The following is a 23,838-nucleotide window of genomic DNA, read 5'->3' as shown; positions in this document are numbered from 1 at the left end:
TCCTTCGAATACTGGAAGTAAGGCAATTGATATATTGAGTGTCAAGTGTTTCTATTACATGAATCACGGTTTGGAACACTACTTGGGCACCTTATCTCATAATCAAGAGTGACGTATACTCTACCTAGGCTTCCTTCCTATACCATTAGTTTGTACTTTATGTCACCCATATTTTAGTTACACCCTTCTCTGACATAAATATTGAATCAAGGCTTCTACTATAGCTTAAACTTTGCCATATATATGTCCCTTGGTTTTCACTTGTTTCTGCGGCATCTCATTTTGTCTCTGTCTTCATATATATACAGTATATATTGTGGTGTAGTAACCACTGTGTCCACTAGGGGGCGCTGTGTGGATGCCCCAAGAGAGAGGATGAGTGGCAGAATCCTGAAGGACGGTTGTGTATCTCAAGGTGGGTGGCCTTGAGATGGAGTCTTAGGTATGTGTGTTGATCAGCAGTGATACTGCTGAGGTGCTGCTTTAATATGTCAGGGAGAAATCTCCAGGTAACTAGGGAGATGGGTGGGCCTGGTTACCTACAAACCCTCCTAGGGGGTTTGTTTAAAGAACACTGTTGTAAAGAGTGTGTAAATGCTTGAAGGACCTGTGATGAGGTCAGAGTCATGTGACCCAGTGGGCTTGGCTATGAACCATATAATGTGGCCAGGGTGAGTCACATGTGGTGAATGCTGGGACCTAGTTGGTCCAGTGTGGAAGGTCCCGTCTGAGTGAGATGGGGGCTGCCTTCTGACAGCAAGTGAACGCTGTGTTAATGGCTGCACGTGTCTGGTAATTCCCTGGAGGGAATGGACGTCTGTCGCATGATGGTGAAGGAACCATGAGTGACCCTGACGTGGGTGAGATAACACTGAGGCTGAAGAGCCTGTGTAATGGACATTTGCTTGACCTGTGTGATATAAGGATAACCAGAGTGAAGCTATAATGGACGCTATGCTGTATATGAACTTTTTGTTGCTTCTGTGGGTTTATGCTGCTGAATAAACCGCATGAACTATGCTATGTGACAACCTCTTGAAGCTCATCAAGAGAACGCCAAGAGTGTGCAAAGCAGTAATCAAAGCAAAAGGTGGCTACTTTGAAGAACCTAGAATATAAGACATATTTTCAGTTGTTTCACACTTTTTTGCTAATTATATAATTCCACATGTGTTAATTCATAGTTTTGATGCCTTCAGAGTGAATCTACAATTTTCATAGTCATGAAAATAAAAAAAACTCTTTGAATGAGGTGTGTCCAAACTTTTGGTCTGTACTGTATATATATAATATTGTTTTTAAATTAGTCTATGTATTTGTGTCTAAAAAAAATGTATAACGATTTTAAAGGCTTGCATTTCTTCCTTTACTGGTGTTGTTACTTACTTTGTAGATATGTAAGCAAGCTGCCATGTCTCATGAGCTCCGTTATGATATACACCGGTTCTTCCAAACTGCACACTGCATATAACTGGATAAGCCTTGGATGTCTGAGATTCTTCATAAGTTGGGCTTCCCCTAAAAAGTCTTGGGGATTCATGGATCCTAAGGTACATAAAATGAAAACATGTACACATGGTATGAAGTCTGCAGCTATCAATCTATCTATCAGACAAGCACATCTAAAGAAAAAAATATCATTTCCTATATCTGTACCCTAAAAGGAGACCCCCACTCTTATGCATTAAAGAATAACAGTCCAGGGAAAGAATCTGCAAAAGTTGATGCTGCCATCGTGGAGAGAAAAGCAACAATCTTTTATGTCTCTTGAAATAAATAATCAAACTGAAAATGCAATAATAAAATATTCTCCTTTGGAGTGGATTGTATACAGTGTATGCAATTCCATATTTTGGATTGATAGTCTAGAAAATGCCCTAAGAAAAAACTACAGTACCCAGTGTGCCCCATTACTTGTGCTGCCACTGAACGATGGCTATATACTTTTACTATATAACCCCTGCATCTCTAGTAATTGTGACATCGGCGGTTATCCCCGCCGATGCCCCTTTTGCTGCGGCGGCCGCTGCGGCATCCCCTCACCTGCGCGCTCCCGCCCGGCCACGCGCCCGCCGTCAGTTCCTCTTCAAATCTGCTCCTGCTTCCCGCCCCCCGGCTCGCGCTCGCCGCCGTCTTCCTCTCTCCCATGGTGGGCGGCGCTGAGAGCCGGCCTTGGTCTTCCCTGCAATGGGCGGCGCCGAGGGCGGGGTTGGGTGACGCACATCCTGGGCTTGCTGTACTTCAGGCGTCCTCGCAGTTAGGAGGACGCCTGATGATCGTGTAGTTTTCCTGCACCTTCTGGCCTCTACAGTTCTACTGTAGCTTATCCGCGTTTCCGCCTTATGCTCCCTGTCTCCTGCTTCCTTCCCTCCCAGCCTGCTTGCGCACTGTCTTCCATCCCCGGTGCCGTCCTCCGCCTTCTGCCCGCCTAGGTCTTCCCACGTGCCTGCCTTCCGTTTTGGTCCAGTCCTGTTCCTCTGGTCCCTGCTCGTCCCACTTACCACTGCCTTCCCCCTCCTTCTGTCCGTGGAGCCGTCCCTCTTGGTTCCGGCTGTCGCGCCTCCGTCCTCTGTGGTCCTGCCCCAAACGATCCCTGTATAGGGGTCGGTCTTCACCTGGTGTGCTCGACCCTGGGGCTCCGGATCCGCGATCCAGAGGGTCCACTCTCTAACTTGGTACCCCCTAGCATTACAGTATCATCAGGCCATGGACCCCGCCGGTGCCGCGGCTGCCACTCAAAAGGAATTGCTCTTCCTTAGAGAAAATCAGAACCGTATCATGTCATTCATGAAGTCCATGGACACCCGGCTCTCCGCTCTTCAGACTGCAGACCCAGCACACGCACCCCTCTTAGTCAGTCTCCAGCAGGAGCTCGCACAACAGCGCGATGCTCAGTCTCACATTTTGGGGTATATGGCCTCGGTGGATGATAGGCTGCTTTCCCTGCAGTCCTCTACTGCCGCTTCCACCCTAGCCCGGGACACCGTCTCCTCTCCCCCCCCTCGTCTCGGTAAACCACCCAGGTACTGTGGGGACCCAAAATTGTGTAGGGGATTTTTAAATCAGTGCAGGTTGCACTTTGATCTTTCGCCCCAACAGTACCCTACGGACCGTGCTAAAGTGGCCTTTATAATCTCCCACCTTGAAGGGGAGGCGTTGGCTTGGGTGAATCCATTATGGGAGAGGGATGACCCGGTGGTGACCAACATCCAGTGTTTTTTGGAGACATTTCGTAAGGTTTTTGATGAACCTGGACGCCTTGCTTCCTCCACTGAGGCCCTTTTTAACCTCAGCCAGGGGTCCCTTACGGTAGGGCAATACGCCATCCGTTTTCGGACCTTGTCCTCGGAGCTGGGGTGGAATAATGAAGCCCTGGTTGGTGCATTTTGGAGAGGACTTTCTGGTAAAATCAAAGACGAGTTGGCCGGGCGTGACCTCCCTACCACCCTGGAGGATCTCATCTCCTTGGCTACTCGTATTGACCTGCGTTTTCAGGAGCGCGCCCGAGAGTCGGCTAAGGAGAGGAGGTCCTTTAGGTTATACCAAGCTCCTATTCCGCGCACTGGTGCCCCCCCTAGTAACACCACCCCGGAGCCCATGCAAGTTGATCGCATCAAGCTGTCTGAACAACGGCGTAGGGAGAGAATGACCAAGGGACTCTGTCTTTATTGTGGAGGGGCCAATCACTTCATACGCACTTGTCCTGAGAGACCGGGAAACGCTTCCGCATAGGCCAGGTAGGAGAGGGCCCCCTAGGTGATTCTACCCCCTCTCTTCCGCTTACCGTTTCAGCTCTACTTATTTCAGGTCGGGGGCGTAGCTCTGTGGAGGCGTATGTGGACTCGGGCGCGGCAGGCAACTTCATCCACCAGGAGGAGGTTGACAGACTCCAGATTCCCGTGGTCGTCTTAAGTAATCCTCGAGCAATCACCTCCGTTGATGGCAAACCTCTTCCTGGGCTCATCACCACGGTAACCACCGAAGTAAACCTGCAAGTTGGCGCTCTCCACTCAGAAAGGATTGCCTTTTATGTCCTGCCTCAGTTGTCCCACGCCATTCTTTTGGGGCTACCTTGGCTCAGGCGGCATGAGCCTGTTATCGACTGGCGTTCCGGAGAGATCCTGCGCTGGGGGCACGCCTGCCATGCAAGTTGTTTACGTACCCTGGTCCGTCCCCAGCCTCAGCGCAAGCCTACGGACCTTCCTGGCCTTCCTGTGCCATATCACGCCTATGCTGATGTTTTCTGTAAAAAAGAGGCGGATTCCCTGCCACCGCACCGGCCTTATGACTGCCCCATCGACCTGATTCCTGGAGCGGTTCCCCCCAGAGGTAGAACGTACCCTCTCTCTCCAGCCGAGACCACTGCCATGTCAGAATATATCCACGAAAATCTCTCCAAGGGGTTTATCCGAAAGTCCTCCTCTCCTGCAGGCGCAGGTTTTTTCTTCGTCCGGAAGAAAGATGGATCACTGCGGCCTTGCATTGATTACCGGGGCCTGAACAAGATCACCATCAAGAATCGTTACCCCCTTCCGTTGATTCCGGAGCTTTTTGACCGGTTGAGAGGAGCCCGGATCTTCACGAAGTTAGACCTGCGGGGAGCCTACAATTTGGTCCGAATCCGTGCTGGGGACGAGTGGAAGACGGCTTTCAATACTCGTGACGGGCATTATGAATATCTAGTCATGCCATTCGGCCTTTGCAATGCCCCCGCTGTGTTCCAAGAATTTATCAATGAGGTATTCCGGGATCTACTCTATTCTTGTGTTGTCATCTACCTGGACGATATCCTCGTTTTCTCCCCCGATCTGCCTTCTCATCGCAGAAGTGTACGCTTGGTCTTGCATCGTCTCCGAGAGAACCAACTCTACGCCAAGATCGAGAAATGCCTTTTTGAGCAGTCGTCACTACCCTTCTTGGGATATGTCGTCTCCGACTCCGGTCTAAGCATGGATCCCGAAAAACTCGGTGCGGTACTCAAGTGGCCTCGTCCTGTGGGGATTAAGGCCATCCAGCGGTTTCTTGGGTTCGCAAACTATTACCGTCAGTTTGTGCCTCACTTTTCCACGGTTACCAAACCCATCACGGACCTGACCCGTAAAGGAAGGAAGCCCAACAGCTGGTCTCCTGAAGCGGAAAAAGCTTTCCAAACTCTGAAACGTTCTTTTGCCTCAGCACCCATTTTGCATCGGCCCGTGGCCAGCAGACCCTTTGTCCTGGAAGTGGATGCCTCCTCCACTGGAGCGGGGGCGGTCTTGTCCCAGCAGGCTTCGTCCGGACGGCTGGTGCCATGCGGTTTCTTCTCTAAAGTCTTTTCACCGGCGGAGTGCAACTACTCCATTGGAGACCGTGAATTACTGGCCATTAAGATGGCCTTGATTGAATGGCGGTATTTACTCGAAGGAGCTGTACATCCCTTTACCATCCTCACAGACCACAAAAACCTGGCCTATCTGCAATCCGCCCAAAGGCTCAATGCCCGGCAAGCCAGGTGGGCCCTGTTTTTTTCCCGCTTTGACTTCCAACTTCACTTCCGACCAGGCAATAGGAACATCAAGGCCGATGCCCTTTCCAGGTCGTTGCAGTCTTCAGAGAAGGACGAAATCCCATCCTGTATCATCGAGCCTTCCAGGATGATCACTGTGGCTCCTGTGAACTTTGCCATCCCTCCGCCCGGTAAGACCTTCGTCCCTCCAGGCAAACGTATAGAGGTGTTGTGCTGGGGACATTCCTCCAAAATTGCTGGACACGTTGGGACCAAGAAGACTCTCTTCCTGCTTTCCCGGTATTATTGGTGGCCCACGCTTCGCCAGGATGTGATGGACTACGTGGCCTCTTGCACAATCTGTGCCCAGAATAAGGTGGCTAGGACTTTGCCCGCCGGTCTTCTTCACCCTTTGCCAGTTCCTGAAGCCCCCTGGCAACAGATCGCCATGGACTTTGTGACCGATTTGCCCCGCTCGGCCGGATGTACCACCATCTTAGTCGTGGCAGATCGCTTTTCTAAGATGGCCCATTTTATTCCCTTATCGGGACTACCGTCCGCTCCGAAGTTGGCTGAGATCTTCATCCACCAGGTCTTCAGGCTGCATGGTCTTCCTCAGCGGATTCTGTCGGATCGGGGGGTCCAGTTCACCTCCCGCTTCTGGAGGGCACTCTGCCGGCTTATGGGTACATCTCTCGACTTTTCCTCCGCATATCATCCTCAGACCAACGGGCAAGTGGAACGAATTAATCAGGGGTTAACCACCTTCCTACGTCACTTCACCAACGCTCATCAAGACGACTGGGTTGCGCTTTTACCTTGGGCTGAATTCTCGCACAATAATCATCCCAGTGAATCTACCACCAGGTCACCTTTTTTTGTGGTAACCGGTCAAAACCCAAGTATTCCGTTACCTTTTTCTACCTCTACCAAGGTACCCGCAGCCGATTCTCTTGCTAAAGAATTCTCGCAGATTTGGAGAGAGACCAGGGATGCGCTCAAAAGTGCCAACGACCGAATCAAGAAGCACGCAGACAAGAGATGGAAGGACGTACCCCCGTACCATCCTGGTGACAAGGTCTGGCTTTCAACTCGACATATCCGTCTGAGAGTTCCCTCTTACAAACTGAGTCCTCGGTACATTGGACCGTTTGAGGTGATTGGACGTATTAATGCCGTGGCTTACAAACTGAGGTTGCCTGCTTCGCTCCGGGTGCCCAACGCCTTCCATGTCTCGCTCCTGAAACCCGTAGTCCTGAATCAGTTCCAACCGGTTCCCATCGTCCCTCCTTCTCCTGCCATCTCTGATAACGTCTTCGAGGTCAAGGACATCTTGGCTATGAAAAAAGCCCGGGGTAAGACCCTTTTTCTTATCGATTGGGTGGGTTTTGGTCCCGAGGAGAGGTCCTGGGAGCCTCGGGAGAATATCAACGCCCCTCGCATTCTAAAAAAGTTTTTGGCCAATCTCGCAAAGGGACGCCGTAAGGGGAGGGGTACTGTGACATCGGCGGTTATCCCCGCCGATGCCCCTTTTGCTGCGGCGGCCGCTGCGGCATCCCTTCACCTGCGCGCTCCCGCCCGGCCACGCGCCCGCCGTCAGTTCCTCTTCAAATCTGCTCCTGCTTCCCGCCCCCCGGCTCGCGCTCGCCGCCGTCTTCCTCTCTCCCATGGTGGGCGGCGCTGAGAGCCGGCCTTGGTCTTCCCTGCAATGGGCGGCGCCGAGGGCGGGGTTGGGTGACGCACATCCTGGGCTTGCTGTACTTCAGGCGTCCTCGCAGTTAGGAGGACGCCTGATGATCGTGTAGTTTTCCTGCACCTTCTGGCCTCTACAGTTCTACTGTAGCTTATCCGCGTTTCCGCCTTATGCTCCCTGTCTCCTGCTTCCTTCCCTCCCAGCCTGCTTGCGCACTGTCTTCCATCCCCGGTGCCGTCCTCCGCCTTCTGCCCGCCTAGGTCTTCCCACGTGCCTGCCTTCCGTTTTGGTCCAGTCCTGTTCCTCTGGTCCCTGCTCGTCCCACTTACCACTGCCTTCCCCCTCCTTCTGTCCGTGGAGCCGTCCCTCTTGGTTCCGGCTGTCGCGCCTCCGTCCTCTGTGGTCCTGCCCCAAACGATCCCTGTATAGGGGTCGGTCTTCACCTGGTGTGCTCGACCCTGGGGCTCCGGATCCGCGATCCAGAGGGTCCACTCTCTAACTTGGTACCCCCTAGCATTACAGTAATCCACTAGTAAATGTTAGCTATTAAGCTCGTTAGCTCAGTCCCTTACAATAAAAGGCTATCTGTCACCAGCTATTGCCATCTAATCTGAGTGTAACATAATGTAGAGGAAGAGACCCTGATTCTAGCAATATATCACTTACTGGGCTACTTGCTGTAGATTTGATAACATCACTGTTTTATTAGTAGGAAATCATCACTAGAGGACTAGTAAACCTGCTGTACGGTAGTCCTCCATATTCATGAGCTGTGTATAACCCCGCCTGCACCACTGACAGCTGCCAATCTGAGGTGTGGGCGGGGTTATACAGAGCTCAGCATTCAGAGAACTGGTAGATCTACAGCACATAAACAGGGATTTTTTTTTTCAAAAACACAACAAGCAGCCCAGTAAGTCATACATTGCTGGAATCAAGGTCGTTGACCCTTCATCAGATGGGGTAGCAAAAGCCTGCTGAGAGATTCCGTTTCAATTAATAGATATTAGGTAGCTTCTAAATTACTTTTGGGGTGGAGTCAAGCCCTCTTTCCTAATAACACATTGTGCAGCTTCACTTGTTTCACAATTATTTTGCTCATCCTTGGATTATTGAATTCCAGTATAAATTAGTAGTGTGTGCAAAATAATACAAAACAGTTTACATCAATACCAATGCCCAGCGTGCCCAGCAAGATAAGTGACAGGGCAACATAATAAATAAATCTGCTCATTTCCACGCTCCACCGCTGCATACCTGTTTTTAATGTTTTAATAGCTACTGATATGGTATTGTTCCACAATCCTTCCCACACTTCTCCGAACTGCCCCTGCCCCAGCTTCTTCAAAAACCTCAAAGAGGTCCGGTCAATTTCCCAGTGATCTGCAGTTTGGTAACACAAGTCTGGAGGCAGAGGAACTTCATTCTGGTTTAAAAAAAAAAAAAGTTATATCTATATATCGCATTAATAATCCGTTCGATAGGCCCTACTTAATGTGGAGCTGATTTAATTATATGTAAAAACCTTGTAATAAAATTAGCTGGAACTAATAAGTCATTAAAAAGTCGTCTACGGCTGTTCGGCAAAAGCAAGAGCGGATTTGGAATCTCCACCAGCCATGAACTTTTCATATTAATCCTCCTTAAACCCTTGACCAACATTTCATATACATAAATATCACGTAGAGTACAGGTGTATAGAGCAACTCAGTAGCTGACCACCTGATCGACGCAGCTTAACCACTTAGATGCCTCGGCAAGCAGCATGATATTCATGTTGTCAGGCAATCAGAGTGCATCTCAAAACCCCCATGTCCGCCATCTTTGAAAAATTGTCATACACTGTAAAACGTGATTATTGCAGCATATTCTACCTACAACCAAGTGATCGCAGCTTCAAGTCGCCTAAAAAAATGGATAGAATAGTTACAATTTTTTAAGTCGTTTTTTCATCCTATAAATATAAAATACCAGAAATAAAGAGATTTGCTACTACCACGTCTGTAAAAATAGCTATTATTAATTTTAATAATTATTATTCATAATTATATAAAAAAAACTTCTGGAATTGCTGTTTTTTTTTAACAAGAGTTTGCCCTGAAATAAAACCCATCACTTAGCTTCACTGGCGGAAAAATAAAAAAGTTATAGGTCTCAGAATATGGCGACACAAACGAGGTATAAAGATTTGTTTTTCAATAGTCCAATACATTATATGGTAAATTAAAAGATGGCATTCAAAACTTTAATTGTTACAGCTCTTGAAAGATTTGAGTGAAAAACATGAAAGCTGTAAGTAAGCAGATAGTGAAGAAAATCATCAGTTTATAGGAAAAATGAAAAATTTGCGGAGCACAAAGGCTCGGACTGGCCCACCGGGGAACAAGAGAATCCTCCGGTAGGCCCCTGTGAAGGAGTGCTGATGAGCAGTGCTATTGTTCTTGATTTATTATTTACAGCAATAGGTGTCATTTAATCATTCAGTAAACCATCTAGACAAATTAATAGCTTCCTATAAGAAACAGTAAATTTGTGTTCAAGTATTTTTTGTATGTAGCTGAACAGTGTGCCCTAAGAGTCAATGTTGTTGGCGGGCCTTTGCCAATCCAGTCCGATACTGCTCACATATCATAGTAGTGAAGGAGAAATGTAACCCAAGCACTAGAAAGCATTTCTAAAAATGTCCACAAGATGGCACCTGTGCTTTTCATACATTCGAAGAGTAAAGTAGTTTTACAATAACGTCAAATAAGGAAGTTTGACCAGGAAATAAAAATAAATATTTAGTGCAAGATAACACCTGATTTGGCATACACAGAAAACAGTTGAAGGTCAGAATGCATTAATTATACTTACAAGAAGAAATGCGGAAAGTATGAAGAAAAATGTCAAATTAGCACAAAAAACTGAAATGACACAAATGTCAGATGAAGTCACTGCTTCATAGTTTTATTGTTTTCTAGGTTGAAAGAAGAGACAAGTAATTCGTGTTTAAACTATAGCCTAACATGCAGATCCAGTTGAAGGCAAAAAAAACCCATTATGCAAACACTAATTGCCGCATATTAAGGGAAAAATTCCATTCCGACTCCATACGGCAATTAGACTTCTTCCCTGGATCAACTCCTCAACCACAGAATCTAGTGCCCACAACCTGTAATATTATATTTTTCAAGAAAGGTATCCAGGCCACCTTTGTGTTTTTTAGTGAATTGACCATTAAGTGAATCGAGCATCATGCGGCAGATAGTTCCATAGTCTCACTGGTCTTACAGTAAAGAACTGCCAGCTGTGGTGATGATTAAACCTTCTTTACTTTATATCAAGGTTCTCATACATGCATCCCGAGGGCAACTAATAAGCTACATTTTGTTAACTCCAAGTGGGTGCTATCCCTTAACTTTCATGAGAGTGACGCGCCCCAGAGGCCGTGGGATACTCGGTACCGGGCAGGTTAACTTCAATGGGAAATGTCACAGCGGCAGTGACCCGGTCCATGGCCTCAGGCGGTCATGGAAAAAGGGGTAGAATTGAATAGGGATAAAGATTATGTAGTGATTCGTGACGCCAGTTGGAGTGTTTGACTGTAGTATAGCTTAGCACTGCAGATGATCCCTGGGGGAGTAGATGGTGATGGCAGTGCAGGTGTTTAACCCTCTCCAACCAGGGCTGACCCCCAGAGATTGTGATGGAAGTAGAAGTCATGAGTAATAAGGCAGGAGACAAGGAAAGTCACTTTATCATTTGCTGTAGTTCAGGTGCAGTTCAGAGGAGATATTGCAACTCTCACCAGGTTACAGTCTGTTCTGCAGAATGGGAGTTATCCTTCGCTCTGCTGTGATGAAGTGTATGCTTCCTTCTATTCTAATCCCTTCAGGGACCAAGGCTTCCCAGAGTTTAGAAACTTCCAGTATAGCACTACTCACTGTGTATTTCCCCTTTGGCAACTTGTAGCTTGGGTCCTGTGTGAAGCAGCTCAAGTTCCCTCTTGCACAATCCTTCACTGATCCTAGTTCACTGCAGTTTTCCCGGGGAAAATACTATGCTGTTGGTTGTATAATCCCACACAGTCTCTCAGCTTACCACCCTGCTCTGAAAGCATGGATGGCCTAGGGACTGATTCCCTGATGCTTCTTAGCTTTTACTCCTGGATTAAGTCATGTGTCATGGCTTCCAAGAGCTTTCTTCTCCTCCTTCTTCTTCACTAAAAACATCAACTCTCGACTCCTCCCCCTCCCAGTTAGGGTATGTCTGCAAAGCTCTAAGCTTCAGACAAGTAAGGGAGTAAGGTAAATTGTGTTTGTGTGTTGTGGTCTCTAGCAGAGAAAGCATAACTCCCATTGCTCACAAAACACAAACAAAACAGTACATATTTAACCCTTTTGTGGCGGTAAAGATGTAGGGTGCCACAAGAGGAGTATACTTCTCCTTGTAAGATGCTGACAAATCATAGAAAGGCAGCAAGATTCAGGAGAAAAAAGAACATTTCCCACAATAGCTTATAGCAGTTTTCTCAGTGTGTGAAATATAAGCATACAGTTCTGATCTCCTGGTTTTACCTCCTGTATGAGTCAGTGTGGGGGAGGGGAAGTACAGCTTAGTTTAGCTGTGTCACATTACAAGCCCTTCTATCATCTCTCGTTCTCTCATAGCACTATCACTTCAGCTGTACTGCCCAACACTGTCTGTCTAGAGATGTGTCAGTAACCACATTTATGTCTGTTGTGCTCAGGCAACATATACTGGATCTGAAGTGAGATCCAGGCTTTCATTACATCACACACAGGAGTAACCTGCCTGTTCTGGGCTACTCCTGTGTGAGACATAATGACAGCTGATCTCACTGCAGAGTGATTACACATGATTACACATTGTCTGAGCACAGCAGACATAAGTGTGATTACTGACATAGCTCTGGACACACAATGTGTGTGTGGGAGGGACAGTATAGTAAAGGTGACTGGGCTATGAGAGGAGGAGCTGATAGATAATTAAAGGGATTGTAATGTGACACAGCTAAACTCAGCTCCACTATCTGTCCCTCCCCCCACACTTGTAAGAGGTAAGGCCACAAGATCAGCGCTGTATGACATGATGAGAAACCCGCTCTATGCTATTAAGGGGCTAGTTCTTTTTTTGCTTGATTGGTCAGCATTATACAGGAAGAAGACGTTCCCGCCCTCAATTAAAACTATCCGATAACACCCAGCCAAACTTAACAACATTTAACTCCCTAGGTGCCAAATAGTTTGAATGCAAATATCTATGCAATGGAGAGGCAAAAAAAATGTTTAAATCAGCTCTGCAGTCACTATTACATAGAGCATCTAATTCAACATTAAAAATTTGTTGAAAGGTCCTCTTTAAAGATAAATTTGCATTTTTTTATGCTTATGTTTCGTGTGATTAATTTTGGTTGAAAAATATTCAATCAATTTGCTTCTTCAGCTTCCATGTATTACAATACATTGCAAGCTGATTGATTTGGTCAGTATCACTCTCAACAGCCAGCTAAATACCTAGTGCTTTGTGAACATGAAACTAAGCTGAGTTCTGATTTTTACTTGAAATTAATTACAGAATCTTTTTTTCACATGATACATTCAGTGCCATAAAAAAATTAAACAAAATGTATGTGTCCAAAGCCTTAAGAGTTTGCATACAACTAACTTTTGCAAAAAGGATCCTCACAGTGTATGTTATACCTTTATACATGGTTTTCTGAGCTTACAGCAAAGTCCATCATCCATCTTCATATAATTCTGAACAAGTTCTTCCATATCTTGAAATTTTTTTCTTGGCGATATATAAAATCCTCCATTGTCAAGTCTTCTGATTCTGTAGTGTTTCACAGTGATGCCATCATAGACTAAAATACAAGAAACAAATTGTTAGAATATTTAGAACATGTTTTGTGGTAATTTGCAACTTGCTCATATAGTTATTGATATTATTTGAACCAGTAAAGTTATTATTTCTAAAAAATGATTGCAGTCACTATTGCAGGTCATGTAGTTATCTGCCTATACCGTACGTGCTCACATCTGTTAAATTGCAAAGACGCATCAATACTCTACCTTTTATTAATACATAAGCACAATCTTAAGGGTTTGCCTGGCAGAGACGAAAAGTCTGTAGTCGCTCTATGTAACAGAAGTGCGTGAGGTTTGTATAGCTGTGGTCACATGCAGGAGAGAGTCTCATTTTTCTCTCAATGTTCTATCACATGTATGTGGACACAAGACCATCCACTTATACGGGAAATACAGGGGAATTCTTACAGTGTATGCATAGACTGCAGACTTTTTTTCTAAGCCTGAAAAACCCCTAAAACAGAGTATTTTGTCTGGTATATCATACCGCATATAAATCAATAGAAGCACATGAAAACTATTATATTTTATTTCCTCCTAGCAAAGATTGGTATTGCAAGGCCATGTAAGACCTTTGGTTAAAAATATCATTGGACATCACCAGCAATAAAATTAAAAGAGTACTCCCATATTGTACATGTAAGACATATCCATTGGACCTACATCTATGTCCGACCACCTCTCCACTGATAGTCAGCACACCATTCTCAAGATAGATGTAAGTCCTGTTGATAACATAACATAGTAACATAGTTTTGAAGGCTGAAGGAAGACCTTATGTCAAACTAGTTCAGCCTATTTTTAGTGCAGCTGTTCTGCATTGTTGATCCTGGGGAAGGCAAAAAACCCACAGAGTAGAAGTCAATTTTCTCCATAGGGAAAAAAATTCCTTCCCCTAAGCTGGGTCAACCATCTACCTATAATATTCTGTTATTCGTAACCTTCTATACTGTTATTCACAAGAAAAGCATCCATTCCTTTCTTAAATTCATTCATTGAGTTGGCCATCACCACTTCCTCAGGAAGAGAATTCCAGAGCCTCACTGCTCTTACCGTGAAGAACCCTCTTCTATGCTGGTGCAGAAATTGTCTTTCCTCCAAACGAAGAGAATGCCCCCTTGTTCTTGTCACAGTCCTTGGTACAAACAGTTCATTGGAGAGATCTCTGTATTGCCCTCTGATGTACTTGTACATATATATTAAGTCTCCCCTAAGTCTTCTCTTTTCTAGAGTAAATAGACCTAATTTTGATAACCTTTCTGGGTAATGTACAGTCATGGCCAAAAGTTTTAAGAATTACACAAATATTATATTTTCACATGATCTGCTGGCCTCTGGTTTTTATGTGTTTGTCAGATGTTTTTATCACATACAGAAATATAATTGCAATCATATTATGAGTAGCAAAAGGTTATATTGACAGTTAGAATGAGTTAATGCAGCAAGTCAATATTTGCAGTGCTGACCCTTCCTCTTCAGGACCTCAGCAATTCTCCCTGGCATGCTCTCAATCAACTTCTGGATCAAATCCTGACTGATAGCAGTCCATTCTTGCAAAATCAATGCTTTTATTTTGTCTGAATTTGAAGGTTTTTGTTTGTCCACCCGTCTCTTGATGATTGACCACAAGTTCTCAATGGGATTAAGATCTGGGGAGTTTCCAGGCCATGGTCCCAAAATCTATGTTTTGTTCCCTGAGCCATTTAGTTATCACCTTTGCTTTATGGCAAGGTGCTCCATCATGTTGAAAAAGGCATTGTTGATCGCCAAACTGCTCTTGGACGGTTGGGAGAAGTTGCTCTTGGAGGACATTCTGGTACCATTCTTTATTCATGGCTGTGTTTTTAGGCAAGACTGAGAGAGAGCCCATTCCCTTGGCTGAGAAGCAACCCCACACATGAATGGTTTCAGGATGCTTGACAGTTGGCATGAGACAAGACTGGTGGTAGCGCTCACCTGGTCTTCTCCGAATAAGCCGTTTTCCAGATGTCCCAAACAATTGAAAAGGGGATTCATCAGAGAAAATGACTTTACCCCAGTCCTCAGCAGTCCACTCCCTGTACCTCTTGCAGAATATCAGTCTGTCCATGATGTTTTTCCTGGAGAGAAGTGGCTTTGTTGCTGCCCTCCTTGAGACCAGGCCTTGCTCCAAGAGTCTCCGCCTCACAGTGCGTGCAGATGCACTCACACCTGCCTGCTGCCATTCCTGAGCAAGCTCTGCACTGCTGGTAGCCCGATCCCGCAGCTGAAACACTTTTAAGAGACGGTCCTGGTGCTTGCTGGTCTTTCTTGGGCGCCCTGGAGCCTTTTTGGCAACAAGGGAACCTCTCTCCTTGAAGTTCTTGATGATGCGATAGATTGTTGACTGAGGTGCAATCTTTCTAGCTGCGATACTCTTCCCTGTTAGGCCATTTTTGTGCAGTGCAATGATGACTGCACGTGTTTCTTTAGAGATAACCATGGTTAACAGAAGAGAAACAATGATGCCAAGCACCAGCCTCCTTTTAAAGTGTCCAGTGGTGTCATTCTTACTTAATCATGACAGATTGATCTCCAGCCCTGTCCTCATCAACACCCACACCTGTGTTAATGGAGCAATCACTGAAACGATGTTAGCTGGTCCTTTTAAGGCAGGGCTGCAATGATGTTGAAATGTGTTTTGGGGGATAAAGTTCATTTTCTAGGCAAATATTGACTTTGCAAGCAATTGCTGTTAAGCTGATCACTCTTTATAACATTCTGGAGTATATGCAAATTGCCATTAGAAAAAATGAAGCAGTAGACTTTGTAAAAATTAATATTTGTGTCATTCTCAAAACTTTTGGCCATGACTGTAGTGAACCAACTCCATTTATCTTTTTTTTTTTTCATTTTGTCTTTTGTGGGTTTTGTATGCTTTTTGGCCATGTGAACATGCATTTATATGCTGCATGTGTACCAACTCAAACCAAGCTCAATTTTTGTGTGTTTTTCCATTTATCATTTTAGTAGCCCGCCTTTGAACCCTTTCAAGTTCAGTAATGTCTTTCTTGAGCACCGGCGTCCAAAATTGCACACAATACTCCAAGTGTGGTCTGACGAGTGATTTGTACAGAGGGAGAATTATGTTTTCATCTCGTGTCCCCAGACCTCTTCTAATGCATCCCATGACCCTATTTGCGTTGGTGGCAGCTGCCTGACATCTGCATCTATTACATACAGTATCTGCCATAAATGTACAAGGTTGTAATCAGGAGTGTCATCAGGAATTTCAGGGTCATACATTGTCAAATCATCAGGGCACTCAGCTGCCCCTCCCATTTTTAGTAACTAATTTGTACCACCAAGCTGCACAAGCACCAATTTGCGGCCCTGTAATAGCCTACTTGGATTAGCTGACCACACTTTCATGCACAGACAACAATCATTAATACAATATATCTGTCCCTATATAACAAAGATTTTTAAAACTGGCTCACAAATCATTTCACCCAACGAACAAGCATTTTGTTCATTCACTGGGTGTTTGGAAGCTGCTTTAGACAGGTCGATAATTTGGAAATAAGCATTCCCAATAACGAGCCATTATAATTGTTCTCACAGTGAGTATTTGCTGCCCTTTTAATGCTGCATATTTTTTTCTGTACAAAAAAAGCAGCGGCATACAGTACAGTTCCAGTAAAGTGAATGGGATTTATAGAAATCTCAGGCTCATTGTGCATTTTATTTATGCAGCTGAAATTGATCAGCAGTGCGTATTTTTCTATATCCACAAATTGTAAATTTCTCCTGCAGTACATATGCATTTTATATGCAGAGTTTCCCCATAGACTGGAATGAGATGAATAAAATTCACAGTTAAAATATACATATGTGTTTTTAGTGCACTCCTCCAGCAGTAATGCACTAAAAATTCAAATAATCTGCAAATTACTTTATCAGTAAAGTTTTATTAAAGCTAAGTAAGAGCAAGTATAAAAAACTGAAATGTTTAATTTAACTGGGGCAGGGTGAGGGCTTATATGTTGTGTGCAGAGCTGATGTTTTTATCAATACCATTTTGGTGTAGATACGATATTTTGATGGCCCGTTATTGCATTTTATTACAATGTTGTGGAGACCAAAACATTCTCATTACATTTACAGATCGGATTCATTCTTTCTATATTTTGATAGGTCGGGCAAGTCTGAATGCAGTATATTTTTTATTTTTGTTGTTTTATTTTGAATGATGCAAAAGGGGGTGATTCGAACCTTTACATTTTTTATAATATGTTTATAATATTTTTTTAAACTTTTTTTTTACACTTTTTTCAATAGTCTCCTTAGGAGACTTGAAGCTGCGATCTTCTGATTGTTTGTGCTACACATAGCAGAGTTTCAGCCCTGTTACATTTAGCAGAAATGACCATCTGCTATTAACACCGGCCACAGGTGGCACTCATAGCAGATCAGCAATGACAAGCAAAGTCATGTCAACCCATCGGCACACCCAAGATCATGTGACAGGGGCGCCAATAGGCGGGGTTAGTTATGTGCTTCCGGTGCTTGAATGTTAGATGCAGCTGTTCATTCCTCATACAAAAAAAATAGAATAAAAAGAGATAACAAAGTGTAGCGCAGATTTTCCCACAAGAAAAAAAATTCATCCCATCATAAAGTTCTGTGTACACAAAAAAAAAGTTATGGGTCTCAGAATATTGTCCCTCAAAAATATTTTTTTTACAAAATGTGATTTTTGTTATACAAAAGTAGAAAAATAGTAATAATTGCCCTATTCATTTTGCTTCTCAAAAGACTGTATTAGGCTAGTTTCACACTAGGAGGAGGAGCTGCAGACGGCTCCGGGCTGCCTCCATGAAGCTCTGCCCCGGCCGCACCTCCTCCAGTCAGCCCCGCCTCTGTCGGCATGCGGCCTGCGCACCCTATCTGTAGCATTAGCTACATAGGCCGTGCCGATGACTGCAGATGCCTGTGCATGTATCTTTTTGATGGTGCTGCGCCAAAATGCAACATGCTGCGTTTGGCACAGGTCGCCGCACCATCAAAAAGACGCATGCGGAGGCATCTGCATTCATCGGCACGACCTACGTACCTAATGCTAAAGATAGGGTACCCAGGCCGCATGCCAACAGAGGCGGGGCTGACCGGAGGAGGTGCAGCTGGGGGTGGAGCTTCATGGAAGAAGCCCGCAGTCATCTGCAGCTCCTCTATACGCTAGTGTGAAACTAGCCTAAGTGATTGAAAAGTCGTATGTATCATAAAGTAGAGCCAATGAAAACTACAGCTTGTCCTGCAAAAAATAAGCTCTCACTCTGCTTGAAGGGAACCTGTCAGCAGGATTGTGCATAGTAACCTACAGATATTGTCAGGTCAGCACCTTTATACTGATTACAATGATACCTGGGTAATGAAATCCACCTTGTGGTTCTTTTTTAATCTTTATTTTCAGTTTTAAGTTAAAGATATGCTTGTGCTCTGGGTCGGCCTGTGGGGGAGGGCTTCATGTGGTGCTCTACTTAGATATTCATGTGTATGGCTTCTGACCGGTCACTGATCCCTCAGTGACCTGCCGCCTAGTTTACATAATGAATATTATATATAGCTTGGGAAAAAAAACCTTTTGCAGGCAGGTGCCGACGGCAGCACCTATACTGAAGCATGATCACTAGTGTTGAGCATTCCGATACCGCAAGTATCGGGTATCGGCCGATATTAGCGGTATCGGAATTCTGATACTGACTTCCGATACTTTTGTCATATCGGATACCGGAATCGGAAGTTCCCATCATGCTATGAGCCTGCTTGCTTTGATTAAGCCAATGGGAATCCTCCGAAGTGTGGGCACATCCTGTTAGGCATGTAGGCATGTTAACTATTGACATGGCTGTGATTGGCTGCCGAAATGATGTCATGATGCACTATAAAAGCCACCGCAGCCGCCATTTCTGGTTCACTCTGCTGTGAATTCAGTTAGGGACAGGCTGCTGTAGAAGACTGTGAGGGACAGTTAGAAATAGCGATTCCACCAAACATCTAGTGCTTTACCCAGGCTACATAAACCACCACTGTAGCCTTCTTTGCCCTAGCAGCAGTGTTCACAGCTGTCTGCAAGGGCTGTGTGAGTGCAGCTCACGCTGTGGAGTGGGTCCTGCAGCCACGTCAGGTTGTAGGCTGCCCAGCGTGCCTCACTGCTGCCTCATACATCTTTTAATTTTTGAGCTGCATTTTTTACATAATTTCAATCTAGTGTGCTTCCATCCGTATCCATATACGTTGGTTGCAAACACTAGTAGTAGACAGCGGAGCCTTTCTGCAGCCTTTCAGTGCTAGTGTCCACTTTGCTGCACTGTTCACGGCTGTCTGAGAGGTCTCTGACTGTGTGTGAGTGCAGCTCACGCTGAGTAGTGTGTCCTGCAGCTACGTCTGGTTGTAGGACGCTCAGCGTGCGTCAGTGCCTCACACATATTTTTATTTGAGTGCAGCTCATTTTTTCTTCTATTAGTGTGCATCCATCCGTCTCCATCTACGGTGGTTGCAAACACTATATAGGAGTACACAGCGGAGCCTTTCTGCAGCCTGTCAGTGCCAGTGCCCACTTAGCTGCACTGTTCACGGCTGTCTTGAGAGGTCTCTGACTGTGTGTGAGTGCAGCTCACGCTGAGTAGAGTGTCCTGCAGCTACGTCTGGTTGTAGGACGCTGAACGTGCGTCACTGCATCACACATATTTGTCTTTGAGTGCAGCTCATTTTTTCTTCTCCTATTAGTGTGCATCCATCCGTATCCATCAACATTGGTTGGTTGCAAACACTATATAGTAGTAGATAGAGGAGCCTTTTTTTCTGGCTTGTGCCCTGCCGGCGCAGCCAGATTAGTATTACCCAATTTTTTTGGAGCCTCATCTTTTGCATTGTAGGTTACCTGCCTGCATTGTAATAGCTCCAAAAAGTTGGTGATACTATCAGTTTCAATTCTTTGTTCACATACTTTGAGTTTGTTTCCAACAAAGAAACCACAAAAAAAGTTCACCAAACACTACATTTGGAACTTGTGTAGGCCACATCAGCTCCTATTAAAGTGTAGTCCACACACACACACTTCATAAAATTAGTGTTTCTTGTACCTGTAACCAGCTGTTCAGGAATAAGCACACTAAGGCCCCCCTTTGTACTTTTCTGCCTATCTTAAGCAGTCTGGCAAGATGAAGAAGGCAGGGAGTAAGGCGCGTGGGCGTGGAGTTTCAGCAGGGAGAGGACGTGGGGATTCTGCATGGAGAGGACGTGGGGATTCTGCAGGTAGAGGACGTGGGGATTCTGGGCCTGCTGCGGGCACCAGTGGATCATCATCCCCCAGTTTTAGCAGGCAACAGTCCTTTATGCGCAGCTTTGTAGGACCTCAACGTACCCCACTGCTGCGGGAGGAACAAATTGAAGCCGTTGTCGGATGGATGGCAGCTAACGCATCGACTTCAATTACTTCCACAGCCTCTCAGGACCAGAGCACCGAAGAGCAACCATCTGTCTCTTCACCACCAGCCAAAGTGCCCAGGCAGTCAGAGAGACATGGACAGGAGCCATCACAGTCTCTACTTCTGTTCTCGGAATCTGTTGGCTTGGAAAGAGGGGGCCAGCCAAGCAGCATTCCTGAATGTGAAGAAGAGGGAGTATGCAGTGATGCACAACTTCTTTGTCCCTCTGAATCTGAAGAGGCGAGTGGGCCAGTGCCTATGGTCAGCACACCTCAGTACGCATCAGATGATGACGAGACTCAGTTGCCACTTTCTGGTGCGTACGGTGCTGGCGAGATAACCCCGGAGAAGCAGCTGTTTTAAGAGGGGAGGGAAGATGATGAGGTCCTTGACCCATCATGGCGTGAGGAACAGGAAGGTGGTGGGAGCAGCTCGGAGGAAGAGATTCCCCTACCGGCCAAAACAGGAGGCAGAGGGAGGGGGAAGACTTGGTTGCCTGTACCCTCCACTTCGGCACCCGTTAGGAGCATTCCTCATTCCAAAGGCAAAACGGGCGCTCCCAAGACTTGCAGTGCGTGGTCCTTTTTTGACACAGTTGCAGATGACATTTGCTTTGTCAAATGCAAGCTGTGTCATCAGAAAGTCAAAAGAGGGAGAAATGTCAGCAACCTCAATACCACAAATATGTGGAAACATGTGCGCACCAAGCACGAGTTGGAGTTGCAGAGACACCCTGAAGACGTAGGCCAACGTACAGCACCACCTACCACCTCTTCAGTTCGTGTTGGGGCCTCTTCCTCCAGCTCACACACTGCTGGTTCGGCTTCCTCACAGGATCGCCAAGGAAGAACCTCTGCCACTGTTGACCGGAGACCCTGTCAGATTCCACCCATAGCAGCACGTTCCCATCCATCACAGCCATCGGTAGCACAGGCATGGGATAAAAGGCGCCCTTACTCGGCAAACCATCCCCGAGCACAGTCTCTGAATGCTGGAATTGCCAAACTTCTGGCAGTTGAAATGCTGTCATTCAGGCTGGTGGACACTGACACCTTCCGGGACTTAATGGCATTGGCAGTCCCCCAATACAACGTGCCCAGCCACTTTTATTTCAGCAGGCGAGCCGTCCCTGCCCTGCAGAAACATGTTGAGGGCAAAATAAAACATGCGCTACTAAACGCCGTTAGTAGCAAGGTCCACCTGACCACCGATGCGTGGACCAGTAACCATGGACTGGGACGATACCTTTCCCTCACTGCCCACTGGGTCAATGTTGTGGAGCCGGGTACAGATCTGGAGAGTGGCGCTGTACGTGTTCTTCCAACGCCACGGATTGCAGGACTCCAGTCTGTACACATAGACTCCTCCTCCTACTCAAGTTCCTCAGAAACAGCAGAGCAGGAGCCTGTTACGACCGATATGAGCACAGCCATGGCCAAACGTCAACAGGCTGTACTCAAATTAATTTCTTTGGGGAATCGAAGCCACACAGCGCAGGAGCTCTGGAATACTATCAAGCAGGAGAGCGATGTGTGGTTTGGGCCAGCGAATCTCCAGCCGGGCTTGGTAGTCTGTGACAATGGCCGAAATCTGGTGGCAGCTCTTGGCCTAGGCAACCTCACACACATCCCATGTCTGGCACATGTGCTTAATTTGGTCGTGCAGAGCTTTCTGAGGGACTATCCGGATCTTGATGCACTGTTGCACAAGGTCCGCATAGAGTGCGCTCACTTGCGGCGTTCCAGCACGGCAAGATCACGCCTCGCTGCTCTGCAGCGACGATTTGGCCTTCCGGAACATTGCATCATATGTGACCTACCCACCCGGTGGAATTCAACGTTACATATGTTGGAGCGGTTGTGTGAGCAGCAGGCAGCAGTCATGGAGTACCAGCTGCATCAGGCGCAAACAAGTCGCACTGTGCGCCGTTCACACTTCAGCACCATTGAGTGGGCCTCTATGAAGGACATCTGCCTCGTTTTGCATGCCTTCAATGAATCCACGCGGATGGCGAGTGCAGATGATGCACTAGTCAGCATGACTGTCCCCCTTATCTGCCTGCTTCAACAAACACTGCAAGCACTAAGGGATGAGGTTTCGGAAGAGGTGGAGGATGAGGAGTCCCAAATGCCATCTGCTTCTGGACAGTCTGCGCTACGTGTTTCCTCACAAAGGCCTAGGCAGGGGACACTTTGTGAGGAGGATTAGGAGGAGTCGATGGAGGAGGAAGACATCTCTCCAGAGGAGGGAGGTACACAAACTTCTACTCAGTATGTACAGCGAGGGTGGGGTGATGCAGAGCAGGTCGAGGTCACGCCTCAAACAGGGGACAGCGGTTCTTTGGCAGTTGGGAGTCTGCAGCACATGGTTGATTTCATGCTGCAGTGCCTGAGAAACGACCGCCGCATCGCCCACATTCTCGTCTCGGCTGATTATTGGGTATACACCCTCCTAGATCCTCGCTACCGGGACAGTGTACAAAGGCTCATACCAACGTTGAACCGGGAGCGTAAACTGCGGGAGTACGAAGAGTCACTGGTGCAGTCCATAATGTTTTCCATTCCACCCGACAGCATTGTTGCTAGTGCTTTACAAAGCAGCTCTGTGCGTCGAGGCAGTGGAGGAAACTCTGCACAAAGAGGGAGCAGAGGCAGCGCCGCAGCACAAGGCAAGACCACTATGGCCCAAATGTGGCAAAGTTTTGTGTGTCCACCACAATTGTCTACACCATCAGCGACGCCTCGAGTCAGCAGGAGGCAACGCTTCCGTCAGATGGTGTCAGACTACATGTCTTGCCCTGTCACTGTACTCCCAGATGGCTCTTCCCCCTTCAAGTTTTGGGTCTCTAAGCTGGATACATGGCCAGAGCTTAGCCAGTATGCATTGGAGGTGCTGGCTTGCCCTGCTGCCAGTGTATTATCGGAACGCGTCTTTAGTGCCGCAGGTGGTGTTCTAACAGACCGTCGCACGCGACTATCTTCCGATAATGTTGACCGGCTGACTTTTCTGAAAATGAACAAGGCCTGGATCTCCAAAGACTTTGCCATTCCTCTTACAGACTAAATTAGTGGTTGGCAACTGTATCCAGGTCTGCTGGTGTGTTCATTTTTCTACCACCTGAACTATAATCCCTGTGCTTCAACACAGCCAGTTGTCGCTCAGATGTGTCGTCTGCACAGAGAAACACACTAGCTCCTGTGTTAGTGTGGTTCAGTAACACCAGCTGATCCCCTGCTGTGTGGACGGCAAAGTCACCAGCTCCATTAACATTCAAACCACTACTGATTTTTAACCGTGCCCAAATTAAGGTCTCTGGCTCCACTGTCTCTACTATTTCCC

General features: G+C 46.4%; 1 protein-coding gene across 1 annotated transcript in view; it reads right to left on the bottom strand.

Annotated features, from left to right (window-relative positions):
* The window catches only part of FRK (fyn related Src family tyrosine kinase), a 142,893-nt gene that overhangs the window by 32,720 nt on the left and 86,335 nt on the right, over positions 1-23,838 (bottom strand). Inside the window, exons 3-5 of the mRNA XM_073575979.1 lie at positions 12,884-13,047; positions 8,436-8,604; positions 1,387-1,545 (exon numbers count right to left, since the gene is read on the bottom strand). Coding sequence (XP_073432080.1) covers positions 1,387-1,545; positions 8,436-8,604; positions 12,884-13,047 — 492 coding nt within the window. The remainder of the gene's footprint in view (positions 1-1,386; positions 1,546-8,435; positions 8,605-12,883; positions 13,048-23,838) is intronic.

The sequence above is a fragment of the Dendrobates tinctorius genome, unplaced genomic scaffold, assembly GCF_039654945.1.
Source record: "Dendrobates tinctorius isolate UK_male_01 unplaced genomic scaffold, ASM3965494v1 ptg000046l, whole genome shotgun sequence".
Lineage (NCBI taxonomy): Eukaryota > Metazoa > Chordata > Amphibia > Anura > Dendrobatidae > Dendrobates > Dendrobates tinctorius.
This window is presented reverse-complemented; position numbering and strand designations above follow the sequence as displayed.